Genomic DNA, 13,435 nt, shown 5'->3' with positions numbered 1-13,435 from the left:
TAAAGTTGCTGGGTGGAAGTCAATGGGAAATTTAAAGTGTTCCTGATGACCTCTTGTTCTGCTTCTCCATTATTCAAACTGAGACTGTACAGATGCTGAATTTGTATCAGGATTTAGTGATGGCTGTGATGAATTCCAGCGAACTGAGTTTGAATGTGAGATAGATGGAAGCATTGTAGATATGGTTCCTGCATCAAGCCATTGAGTACAGTCTTCTAAAACAGCTGAGGAAAGAACATCTTAATCCTGTATTTTTTCTGATATCAAAAAGCTAAGAAGGCTGGACCTGATTAGTACTTGGATGGGAGATGGCCAGGAAATAACAGGACTGTAGGTGAGATGGAGGAGTTAGAAAAACATCCTCAAAGAAGGTAGTGGCAAACCACTTCTGTACTGTTGCTAAGAAAACCACATAAAGATATCTGTGGAATCATAAGGAGTTGAGTATTACCTCATTTTAGTCTCCCTAATAGATTACTCTTGACATATTGGAGTTGGGGCCGATTTAGAAGCTTCCATTGTGGAATGTATTAGCCAGAACTGTTATCTGGTACACAGAGGTGGAATCATATCACACTGATTTGAAAAGGTTTGTACTAATTGTCTGCTCACTTCTGAGGTCACTTCAAGGTGCTGGTGCTTATATTTAAAAGTAAATGATTAGAAACCCAGATATCTCCAGGATGTATTAGCCAGTCTGTCCATGCTTCACAGTCACCAGGAGACGATCTTCTCTAGCTGTTGCTGGTAGACTATGGGGCGAGAAGAAAAGGCCTTGTGCTGTAGCACTGATTGTGGAGTGGTGTCATCTTAGAAATATAGCCAACAGCTTCCATCAGAGTGAGAATGGCAGTTTACACTGATGGATTCCCAGCCAGATGGAACTGAAGGCACTAAAAACACTTGAGTTTGGGGTGGGGAGGCACAGTGTTGCGTGATCTTATTCTTAAAGTACTTAATAAAAGACCTACCCACATTCTCCTTTATAGCACCACACAGAAGCATGCCATCATCTTCAGTTATCATTTTGCACTGAATGAGGCCCCAATGTCAGGTGAGACTTTGTCCTTATTAAAATATATAGAACAGCTGCGAAGACAAAGGACAACCCGAATGAATGCTTGTCCTAAAAGATGAGGCTATATCAGTTTGCCTCTCACTTGCCTTTGTTATACCCATGAGTACATGAATATTTGTTACAGGATACATTGAACAAACACCCCACAGCCTGTTTGGGTAACACAAACATACATTTATGGGTACATGAAAAAGCATAGTTATCTTTTCAAAATCTTGTTGGTACAGCGACCAGCACCTTCTAAACCTGAACAGGTAAGTAGATGGGTAATTTCTGCAGTTATGGGATAGAGTTTCCATATTTGCTTGTCCTCACTGTGCTGCTTCCCGGTTGTACTTCAGTGGTAAGTGGAATTACACTATGCCAAACAAATACAACTTCAGCTGTTTACAAAGGTTTTCTCTGTGTTTTCTTAACTACACAATACAGTAGACTCTCAGTTAACCGGCACCCATGGGGATTGGTAGATGCTGGATAAATGTAGTTTCTGGTTGCTTGAGAGTTACTATTAAACCCTAATACCCACTAGATGGCAGCAGAGAGATACAGATTTTTTTGCTGGTTGCTTGAGAGTGCCAGGGTTTTTTTCTGGTTGCTTGAGAGTGCCTGTTTTTTTCCGGTTTGATTTTTGTGCTGGTTGCTTGAGTTCCGGTTAACTGAGAGTCTACTGTACTTAGCTGGACAAGCCCCTCTATGCAATGCAGTGTTGGATGTTTTGAGAGCTTGCTTGTCCATTTTTCCAAGCTTGTACACTATATGGTAGTTTCTACAAAAATACCAGAAGTAAACAATGCTAGACAAGGTTGTGGGGGAAAGTCAGATGCTAGTAGCACATGGCAGAGGATGTAACCTCATTATTTTATAACTAGTGGAAATCCTTATTTCAGATAATATCATAGTCTTCACAATGGATCTTCACAACTTAATAAATAAGATGCTCTCTTAAAAAATAGTTGCAGTCTGAACTGAGAACAAAATCATGTTTTCAAAATACAATTCTGGAGTCAGAGGATGATCTACATAAAGAAGCTGCTTGACTCGATCCTACACATGCTAGATTAAATGTGACAGAATGAAAGTTACTGCTAAGGAAGTAGGCATAGGCTGAGTTCATACATGTTTAAGCCACCGGTTTCTTGGCTTTGAGTTAATATGTGGGAACCCAGGGATTTTATACTAAGCAAGTTGTGATGTATTTAGTAAACCATGGCTTAATGCAATATGTGAACCAAGTCAACAGTCCAAAAAATCATTATACAACAATTTCAGTTACTATTTGGAGAAAAGGTTACACAAACTATGGCCACATGGTTGAGGTTCTTAAGCACAAATCTAATTATACAGACATAGTTCATCACAATAAATTGTAACCATCCAACTGTTCTCTACCAACGTGGACTGCCACTGAAGCCAACCATGTTGCCTCCCATTGGACAGCATGCTGTGAGAGACTGTCAGCTCCAATACAGAAAATGATGGATACCAGCAGTGAACATTATAAAAACAACTTTGGGTTGCAAGCAACTATAATATGAAAAATTGCCTTTGTGGGCACACACAGAATCGATCTCTAGATGGGATATAGAAACTAAAACATATTTAAGAAATTCTCATTCTTCTTTCACTATAAAGATGAATACATGTAAAGAGAGATGTGTCTAGTAAGCAATCCAAGGGGAAAAAGGTAGCCCCATTATAATTCTCACAAGGTATCAGATTGTCCTTGGGTTTCAATAGGTTGTTGCCTGTTGACAGCAGTACAGTTTATTGCAATGCTCTCCACGCTGGTTCCTATACTAACGTTAGACTACATTTCAGATAGGTCAAGGGATTCAGGAATTGTAGTCCAACACACTGGATGAATATCAGATTGTGGAAAATTGGTTTATTGGTTATACTGAGTTCAAACACTCTGGCCTGGAGGCCATAGAGATGATGCAAATAGCTCTCAGGGTGGTTTTAACTAAAACAGCCATTGCAAAGATTTTACAGAGGGAGAGGAAACATGCACTGCCCTGATCTCTTTGTAAAAATGGTAGTGTTAAAAACAAAACAAGACACAAAAATGATCCCAGCTCATATGGTGTCCTAAAGCTGGCAGATTTAATAAGCATGACCTTTTTGAGCTACGCTTTTTGTACTCCCCAGTGCAATTTTGAAAGGGGCATTCCCCTTTCCTCCCCCAACCTCATGAAAAGGAAGCATATGAGATCTTTACAACAGAGTTAGGTAGCATAAAAAAAAAAAACTGGTAAATTTCATTCTCCTTATTCCAGATGACATTTGGTCTTTTCCCATCGGTCCCTGAGCCTTAGTTTTAATGTGATAATCAGCATAACCTGGGGTTATCCTGTTTAATCTTTAACAAAGCTGTGGAATTAGTTGCTTGCTTGATCAGAGAGCTAGCATAGGATCACAGAGTAAGAAAGCAGAGAACTTGCAAGGATCTTCTTCTACACTTAGCTCTCCCAACTACCTTGTTTTCCAAAACACGTAGCGCCCCCTGGTGGCCAGCATCTTGCATTTATGTATTCCGCCCTCCCTCCTCTGCTTACGTAAGAGTCCAGGGAGGGTGGATAACTAGGAAAGCAAAAACCATCCCATTGCCTCTCTTCATTTTTGGCATTGCTTTTTTCTGTGTGACACAGAAAACAGTGATGCAGGACTGTTGGTGGCACACAGCATATGGCTGTTTTAAACCACAGCTTCTCTCCCATGTCAAATCTGAAACCTATTTATTTTGTATTGCCTCACAGATATGGGTACTTGTATTCAAGCAAAACATAACCAGTTTCTAAAATTATTTCTCACAGGCCTTAGCTATCTTTTTTAGAACCTTGATATCATAGCCAAAGGAAACTTGGATTTCTCCAAGCAATTTCAGGCAATAGTTTCTGAGTTTAAGAATGACGGAGGCATGGCCATAAATACAGTTAATGCTTTCACTTCAGATCATGCAGAAAGAACAGCTACCTCTTATCTCGCATCTAGACAGTGACGCCACAGGAAACTTCTGCATCAGCTTTGGTTCCACAGACTAAGTTCTCAGCTTGCAATTTAGATTCAACAGTTAGCAAGAAAGCCAGGATTGAGAGCGAGCGAGCAATAATACAGTGATGAAGTAGGATGAGGTAGGCAATTGGGTGCCCTCTTAGTCAGTGTTTCTCAACCCTGGCCACTGGAAGATGTGTGGTCTTCAACTCCCAGAATTCCCCAGCCAGCTGGGGAATTCTGGAAGTTGAAGTCCACACATCTTCCAGTGGCTAAGGTTGAGAAACACTGCTCTAGGTGTTTTAATGTCAACCCCATCCGCTTCAGCCAGCACATCTGATGGGAAGGGATCTTGGGAATTACAGTTCAAGACATTTGGAGGGCACCAGGTTGCCTATTGTGAAGTAGAGCATTAAGTGCATAGCTGTTGCAGCGGCATGTGATTACACCTAGCGGTTTCAAGAGGGCCAATGTTGCATAAGGTATGAGGAGTGTGCTGTCTCTAGCCTTGACGAGTGAAGAAACTCGCATTTCCTCTTCTAGAATAGCCTTTCCCAATATAACTAGGAAGTTCAGGTGATGGAATCCCAACACATCTGGAAAGCACCAGGTCGGTGAAACCTGCCTTAGGAGGTGTTGACAGCACATTTCACAGGTGCACTATGAGATTAGCTGTATTTGTCTTTAAGACCACAGGAAAGACATAAAGACATGATCAGAATGACTGCAGCATAAATGTTTATAGCATAATTGTCATCATATAACCTACCCTTGTCCCAAAGCCCCCCTTTTTGTTTCCTTGCACAGGCATACAACGCAAGACAAAAAGGGGAAAAAAACAGCTGAACTTTTATTATTCTCAAAACCAAAGTGAAAACAGCTCTGTCAGATGACTGAGGGTGGGCTTGGAAGGGCGGCGTGTCGTCTTGCTTAGAGAGGAAGGACAAAAGGGAAACCGGGATCAGAGGCAAGGGATAACGCCATAACTTTCTCCATGTCGGATGACAGAGGGAGGCCGGGGGAGAGGGTTCAAGGGTACCGTGGGTTGTGCAGCAAACTCCGCCAGCCGCTGTCTTTCACTGCACTGCTTGCTCATTAGCGCTGCTGCCAGAGTCCTGGGGCTTCATCACGTCTGGGAGCTCTGGGGGGCTGGAGAAGGGGTCGATGCAGAGGCTCTCAAAGGCATCTTCTGGAGGGGGAGAAAGTGGTGTGTGTGTGACACGATCATTCTGGAACGGTGCTATCTTCTGCTATGTCACTGGCTACTATCAATCCCAAACAAAAAATGAGTTCCATGAGAAGTCCAAAGCTGTTGCAAACAAGTCAAGCACATGAACAGCTCATACCTGTCTTTTCAAGCAGTGGCTGTTTAATCCTGTATTAGCAGCAGCATATAAGGATTTTATTTCTATACCGTTCACACTGATACTCGGGTGTGAGTAAAGTTTTTAGTACATCTTTGCTTTGGTTGCCTGCAAACTTAGGGGAAAAAATAGCTGTTATCCCTGCGGAAGCAGAATTATTCTTTGCCGAGGCAGCAGCTAGGTTCATTCTCTATCACCCTGTGATGATTTTTTAAATCACTGGCTTGTTTCCCATCCAAGATAAAATGTATTTTATCACTATATTTATGCCCACCTTTCTGCCAAAACTGACATTCCAGGCAGCTAACAGTATGAATATAAAAATGAATAAAAGGGCCAGGCCTTTGATGTGTTAAGTGGGTTTTTAGCTATTGAGTTTAACAGGTATTTTTATTCCTATACTTTTAATAGTGCTTTGATGCAAAATATTTTGTCTATCGAACACTTCAAGCTTGAAATGCCCCATTTCAAGCTCAACATGGGATGTTCCAGCCATCCAGAGCTGTTTTGGGGTCAACAGTAACCAATTTTGAGCTCAAAATACTGATTTGAACTTGAAATAGAGCTAATATGCAATCAAAACACTTTCAAAATGATCCAAACAATTGATTTCAAACTTTTTAGCAACTACTTTGAGCTCAAAACATTAGCCTATTTATTCACCAGAGGCCTGTGAAAATAAAACTATTTCTCCCTGAAGGGGACACCCACAAGAATAACAGCATGGGAGCCAACCTGATTTAATGTGGCTTTATGGGTTACAACCATCCCTTCCAATTGATTTGGGGGGGGGAACGGGGGACAGAGGTGGTGTTTTATCAAAATCTACAGTTAGCAGCTGGATTCTGGACCACCTGAGATTTCCAAACATTTTACAAGAGCAACCTTGCATAGGCCATGTTACAATAATTCACAGTACTGTGGATGAGAAGGCTTACAGCATGGCAAGAGCCAAATGTTAAAATTCATCAACTTTCTGCTTTGGTGAATCTCTCTCTCATGCTCAAGGTATTCTGGGGTATCTGGTCTATTTCTGAAAATTTAAGTCTCTAGAGCAGGGTATACTGCTGGGAGGTGCACTTTTTTTGTATGAGGGGCAAACAGGGCTGCAGCTGATGAAGCAGTGATATAAAAATGGGTGGGATGATCATTCCCCCCACCCCCTTTTCCTGGAGGGTACAGCTATTTTATTTTAAAAACTACCTTAAGCCTGTTTTAAGGCTTCTCCTACAATTTGTGTTTCCTGCCTCAAAATGGTAGGCACTTGTGCTGCCAATTTTCAGCATGATTAGTCAGCGGGTGATCTGGGACTCCAGGACCAGATATGGCTCCAAGGTGGCACATTTGCTACATGGCTTAAAGCTCTACATGGCTTGTGCTGCAGGTACCACCTATTCACTTGTATATTTAGCTGCGCATTAACACCACCTCTGGAGGCCATCTCCTGGTTGCCTGCCATTTTATGTGTGGCATTACACCACTGCAAGGGGGTCTTTTCAAAGATAGCACTCCAGGCACAGGATATCTTTCTAGGGCAAATTTATTTTTATTTATTTATTTATTTATAAATTTATTCACCGTCCATCTCCCCCTCATGGGGGACTCTGGGCGGTTTACAATAAAATGAAGTTAAAACTTAAAACCATTTCAGTACAACAATACAATAGAATAAGAATAAAATAAAATAAAATAAAATCTGGCCAACTCTCTTAGGTTATCAGTGAAAACCACTTCCTGGTTTTAGGCTTTTAATCTTCCATGACAACTTTGGGCTTGTTTGTTTCAAGAAAGAATACTCACCACCGGCTCTGAAGGCCAAGCCGACTGTTGCTGGGGCCTGGGGCCTTGCTGTCTGACTGGTGAAGCCGCAGTCTCCGAGAGTTTTGCTGTCATCCAGCAGCTGATCATCCTGGAAAATGGGGTAATTTGCACCAGGGTGCAAGAGAAGTCTCAGCAAATCACATATCTTTTTATCTTTAAATCTGGTAATCATGATCAACTATTCAATGATCAATAATCAACTATTACATAGGTGGGTAATTAAAAGCAACCTGCCCACAGAAATTAGGCAACTAGGCTGCAAGCTCTGTTTAGGACATGGTTTAACTGTCTTAGGCACATCGGACTGCCACAGAGTTTGGGGGCAAAGGGTAGAATAGTAAGGAGTCTGTATTTTTTTTTAACTAAAACTATGTGCATACTAGTATGCATTGGAAACCATTTTCCATCTCCCTTATTGCTTCTATTTCTAATCTCATTAAAAAGAACTCCAAGAATTCTTTAATCCCTAATTTTCTAGGGCATATTGAATAGCTTCTTAGATGGGACAAAGGACTGGGTGGGTGGTGAACCAATCACATTGGCATACCTGATTCTGTGGGTTAATTGCTTATTGTTTTACATGGGTGGTTATTAATTTATTCCACTGAAGAGATACCCGATATCTACTGAACAGGATTTTTAAGCAACATATGTACAGGATTTTTAAACCCTGTAGAGTTTAAAACCCTGTACAGGATTTTTTAGGCAACATATGAAGATTTGGATACTGAGAGGGCTATTTCCAAAACTAAAACAAAAGATACACTACATAAAGCTGCAGATCAGGGGCCACAGATGTACTTCTTAAACCAGTATTTCTCAACCATGGCAATGCTAAGATGAGTGGACTTCAACTCCCAGAATTCCCCAGCCAGCATGGAGTTGACATCCACACATCTTAAAGGTGCCAAGGTTGAGAAATGCTGTCCTGAACACTCAGTACCCAGATAAGGATAAGAAGTGTCCAGAAGCCTAATTGCTATCTTCTTCCCTCAACAATCCTGCTGAACAGTGGTGATTCCAAAAGACCATCAGAAGCAGCTAACGAGTGATTTCTTCCCCATGATCTGGCTGCAGGCTAAGCAGTGAAAAAAAGCACGTAGAGCTCCTAGAAACTCTATAGTCTAAAAAAAAAAAAGGCAACTGAGAGTGGTTGGGATTTCTGGGTGCTGCAGACCCAGTATTTATTTTATTTATTTATTTACAGGACATATATGGCTGCCTATCTTGTATGATGACTCTAGGCGTCTCACAACAATCCATAAAAAAAAAAAAGTTAAAAACAAAAATACCCTTTCCCCAGCCAAGACAATCATCCTTGCAACTCAACTCTCATCCTAACCCAGTGCTTGGAGGAAGAGCCAGGTCTTCACAGCCCTCCAGAAGGCTAAAAGGGTAGAATGTCAGGTGGGAGTATCTTCCAAGAGCAGCAGTTTGGTTAGGTCAAAACATTGATATAACATCTGAACTGATAAAGGAGAGCACTAAAATGCCAACCTAGCAAACAGCAGGCCCTGGTGTAATGCCAGAATCAATCAGAAGACTCCCTGAAGGTACCCTCTATTATGATCTCTCCATACCTTGTATAATCTCTGTTCTTCTGGAGGTCTCTTAAGAATCCCCTCCACAATTCTTTTCAGCTCATACACTGTACTGGACTCCTTGGCGTCTGTGAAGATAGTTGTCTTGTGACGTCGGATCATTAGAAAGACGTCCTGTTGGGCAACAGACAAGTTCATAATATTAGGTGATCCATAGCATTCTTAGTTTTATCCAAGCAAGCCATTGCTATCAATAATGATAACATCATTTTATACAATGTTTCATGGCAAAACCTCAAGTTGGTATGTAGGATAGACAATTATTCTCCAAAATATAAAATACAAAGTACAGCAAAACCTCCGTTTTATAGAACAATTGAGAGAAATTATTCCCAGGTTTTTGCTGTATCCAAATTTATGTAATGTACATAAAATATAAGTACACTGTCCAGACTGATTCATCAAGCAACAGACAAGTCCGTTGTTCGAAAAAGCGGCCTAAATTCAGATTTTGTTGTTGCATCCAAGGTCTTCTGGGGTCAGCCAATCGAGATTTGCTATAAATAAAACAGCAGCAGTTAACAATTGTATACTAAAATTAGCACTGTCATTTACAAGCAGCCTAACACCACAGAATCCTGAAATTGTAAGAAATGTAATCTTTTTTAAGGCATTCCCAAGGATGGAGCCATCACTGAAACACTCTATCTTTTACAACTACAATCCTCTCTCTCGTACCTGCCAATTAATAACCATGTGACTAGTTCTTCATGGCCTACTTTACAGCTCATATGAGTTTTTACAGGTGCAGGTAGTCTCTCTATTAAACCACATACAGAATACTACAATTGTCTACTCTGGACAGAACCCAGGGACCACAGATGACTACAGCAAGGTCTTTCCACTCTGCGTAAATATGCAGCTGGGCATATCAGCCAAAACCAATAGAATGCACTCCAGGTAGCCAGTGCTTCCATGGATAGCACAGAGGACATGTAACGTACTAGATCTTAATCTGTAAGCATACCGGGCAAACCCAATTCATTAATTTGGCTTTCACAAACCTTGGCTTAGTACAATTTGTGAATCTAACAAGAGAGACCCTGGCAGAGGAATGGCAAATGTTAGATCATCCAGATTGATTTAGAGAATTCAGGCTTTCTCAGCCTGTACTCTTCAGATGTGTTGACCTCCAACTCCCATCATCCACAGCCAGTAGGAATAATAACAACAGAATGGTGGGCACTGTAGTCTAGTATATCTAGAAGGCACTAGTTTGGGCAATGCTCTGGTAGAGCAATGGTTCTCTTCTCATATATAATTCAAACCTGTATCAGCAACTCTGGTGCTCACATTTGAAAGATTCCCCCAAACTATTATTTTGAGTTTTTCCTACTTCAGAAGTTATCCAAAATTATTTTATCTGCTAGTAAAAATCTCAGACTTAGTTTAGATACTTGCCCATTTAGAATGCAAAAATTCCTGCAACTTAACTTCTCTCCAGCATAAAGGATAACCTTTCATAGCTAATGTTTAAGTCACCCCATTTTACAGAAACCAAGTCTTTGATTCACTCCTGAGGCTAAGATGTTGAACCTGGACTGGAGAGATCCAGATTCAATCCACCCTCAGCCAGGGAAGTGGTCCAGTTGACTTTGGTCTGTCAGTGTCTCCCAATCCATCCTACTCCATGGGGTTGTTGTAAGAGGAGAAACGGATGTTTGGTGAGGAAAGGCAGGCTATAAATTAAATCAAATCCAAAATCAAGACATTAAAGCTCATGTACCAAGTAGGGCATGACAGAGCTGAAGCTCAAATTCTTCCTCAGACAAGATATTCATAGGTAACTTTAGGTCAGTTTCTTACACTTTCTTGTGGCAAACTTAAAACTGAACACTTGTATATACTCCTCTAAGCTTCTTAAGAGAATGCTCTTTTAACTGCTTTCTCTTAAGAGTTGGCAAGAAGCAATAATGGTGCTTTGACCACTTCGAGGGGGTATTAAACCTAAGACACAATCCATCACTTGAAAACCTTGTCTTTTTACATTTTTTTTACACTTCCCACAATGCCAAGGGCCAGGCTACTAAGGCCTGATGGGAGTTGAAGTCCAAATGTTCTGGAGAGCATCTTAAAGGAAGGGTAGGGTAAAAGCCAAAGACTAGGAATTGTATTTGGCCACGTTCAGTTGTTGGAGGCGGCTTGCAGTTTCAGCCAGCCTTTTCATATTGCGCCCTAGAAAGTAAAAGCACCCAGAAGCGGGGAAGCTTTCTGTACCGTGAAAGACATCTTGTCTATATCCTTTTCCCGATACAAAAGCATCCCGAAGCTCCCTTAACTTCCTTGGGGAACAGCCTCCCACCCCAAGCTGGATTCATCATCTTGCTAACCAATGTCTGTCACAATGTCTGTCTTTTTAAAAACCACCAACCATCTGTTTACGAAATAAGCAAACAAACTCGAGAGGAGCCGCAAGGAATATCAAATGATTGCAAGGAATAACGAGGCAGCCTCTCGAAGCACGAAGATGGGGGCGTCAGAGAGCCCAGCGCCACCAACAGCACCAGGGCGACCTCCCTCCTTATCAGTGTAAAACTTCCGGGGTGCCTCTGCCCCATCAACCCCTCTCGGAGCCTACCTCGCAGGGCTGTTGGGACGATAATGCGGGCGGGGGCTGAGGCAGAACCAGGGAAACGGTCGGGAGGAAAACCCGAGTAGGCCGTCGGGAAAGGCTGAAAGGAGCAAACCGGCAGGAAGCCGCCTCTTTCGGGGCGTCAGGAAAGGCGCTGCGCGAGGAAGCCCAGACCGCGTCCGCCCACAACGGAGCCGGGGAGGAGGTCAGGGAGAAAGGGGGCGAGGGGCGGCGGACAGGTGGGCAGGGGGAGCCCCCTCCGGGGAAAAGGAAGGGAAGGGAGCGAGGAAGGTGGTTCCGGGAGGGTCGCGGTCGCTCTTGTGATCCCCGCTGTTGTTACTGCAGGCCCGGCCCCGCTCCCCCCCGGCCCCCGGCAGGCCCCCTCCCCGACTCACCATCTCTGCAGATGCAGCCTCAGCCCAGACCCCCCGGAGAGGAAAAAGCAGCAAAACCCCCAGTTTCCCAACATGCACCGCAGTCTCGGTACAACCCAACCCGGTTTAGGGGAAGAGCACCGGGGCGCATGCGCCCCATCAAGACTCGCCTTACGGCTTTTGGTCGGGGAAAGACCAAAGAGAAAAGAACTCGCGGAAGGAGCCGCCGGAAGAACAGGGGGGTCAACGGCACGGAACCGCTCGCTGCCATCTTGAGAGAGACACCCAAAAGTCTCGCCATATTGAGAGGGTCCACGCGGCTAACACCACCACCTCCCAAGCGCTTCCCCTCAAGGCTCATTTTATAGAGCGGTTACTGTCTATGGCTGCTTCCGTTATGCTGCGGAAGTTAAGAGTTATCTTCGCGGGTTGCCTCTGAGCGGTGGCTATGTTTTTCGAGAGCCCTTTAATCTTTTTGTATGCTTAACGCTGAATCTTGGCAAGAATTCCCTTCCTACCTTAAGAAGGTAACTTCCGTTTTACGCCTCTCCGAGCTAAAATTGGTTCATAGGTCAAGTGCAAGGCTCCTTATGTAATTACGCAGGGAGATGGCTGCCATCTTGAGAAGGGCATTTCTGGCCTCTATAAAGACCCCCATTTTGCAACATGGAGTTTCTTGGCCCTGGGCTGCGAGTCCAGGAATTTGGCCCTCTGAGAGCTTTGCAGTAGCATGCAACCTCGATTCCAGTATAAGAAAACAAAACCAGCTATTCCCATCATTTCCCCAACTTGGTGCTCATCAGTTCCCTTGCATTGCAAATAATTGAATTCTTAGGAAATATGTCAGAAACTTTTGGGAGTTGTATTCCATTACACCTAGAGCAGGGGTTCCTAAACTTTTTGTCATCACACCTCCCTTTAGTGTAATCTCAATGTATATCCCTTCCCTAAAAATCCAAACACCAAAATGAGCACAAATGAACAATGAAACAGTGCAATAAAACTTTAGGAAAGGTGGATTTATTGTAACAATGTAACTAAAAGGTTCTTTGCACCTCCCCTGGACTCAGTCTGCACCTCCCAAGGGAGGTATGCCTCACAGTTTGGCAAACCTTGACATAGAAGATGCCACGCTGGGGTAGACTGTGCTGAGTTTGAGTCATCCTAAGATTTTCTCTGTTGAAGAAAATGCTGCATTTCAATGTGTACCTAGTACATTTCCAGTGTGCAACTATAATGCATTAATCCTTTTGACAACCAGACCATACTATAAATTGGACATTGTCATTTCATGCTGCAGAGATTCAAAGCTTCTGTTTCCCCCCTTTCTGAGCAACTCAGCATGCTGAGGAAAGGACTAGAAAGTTCTCCTTTTCCTAATAGGCAAGTTTTCCCAGCATAGAAATGCTACCATCTTCCCACAGTCATATGTGATACAGTTCGTAGCACCCAATAGTGCTTCATTGACTAAACTGATGTAGAATATTAATAAAGATACTTGGATACTTGTCATTATCTTCAGCTCCCCAGGTAGGGGTCAGTTTAGCACGCTGTGCTAAACCATGAACATTGTGTATGAAACACAATTGCTTGGATTCACATCATGTGCTAATGAAACCCAAACTACATCATGC

General features: G+C 42.7%; 1 protein-coding gene across 2 annotated transcripts; it reads right to left on the bottom strand.

Moving 5' to 3' along the window:
- Positions 1 to 4,899: 4,899 nt before the first annotated feature.
- Positions 4,900 to 12,022, bottom strand: ELOB (elongin B). 2 transcript variants are annotated; one of them, XM_063301060.1, is made up of 4 exons: positions 11,823 to 12,022; positions 8,835 to 8,969; positions 7,234 to 7,342; positions 4,900 to 5,255 (listed from the first exon to the last, which is right to left on the bottom strand). In XM_063301060.1, the coding sequence occupies exons 1-4, from the start codon at positions 11,823 to 11,825 to the stop codon at positions 5,146 to 5,148; spliced, it is 357 nt and encodes a 118-aa protein (XP_063157130.1). In that variant the 5' UTR covers positions 11,826 to 12,022; the 3' UTR covers positions 4,900 to 5,145. The 2 variants fall into 2 exon arrangements, with proteins under 2 accessions (XP_063157130.1, XP_063157129.1); XM_063301059.1 differs by having other exon boundaries at positions 4,900 to 5,258; positions 11,823 to 12,018.
- Positions 12,023 to 13,435: the final 1,413 nt, after the last annotated feature.

Source organism: Candoia aspera, chromosome 4 (assembly GCF_035149785.1).
Source record: "Candoia aspera isolate rCanAsp1 chromosome 4, rCanAsp1.hap2, whole genome shotgun sequence".
Classification (NCBI taxonomy): Eukaryota; Metazoa; Chordata; class Lepidosauria; order Squamata; family Boidae; genus Candoia; species Candoia aspera.
The sequence above is the reverse complement of the archived record's forward strand: the minus strand, read 5'-3'. Positions and strand labels throughout refer to the sequence as shown.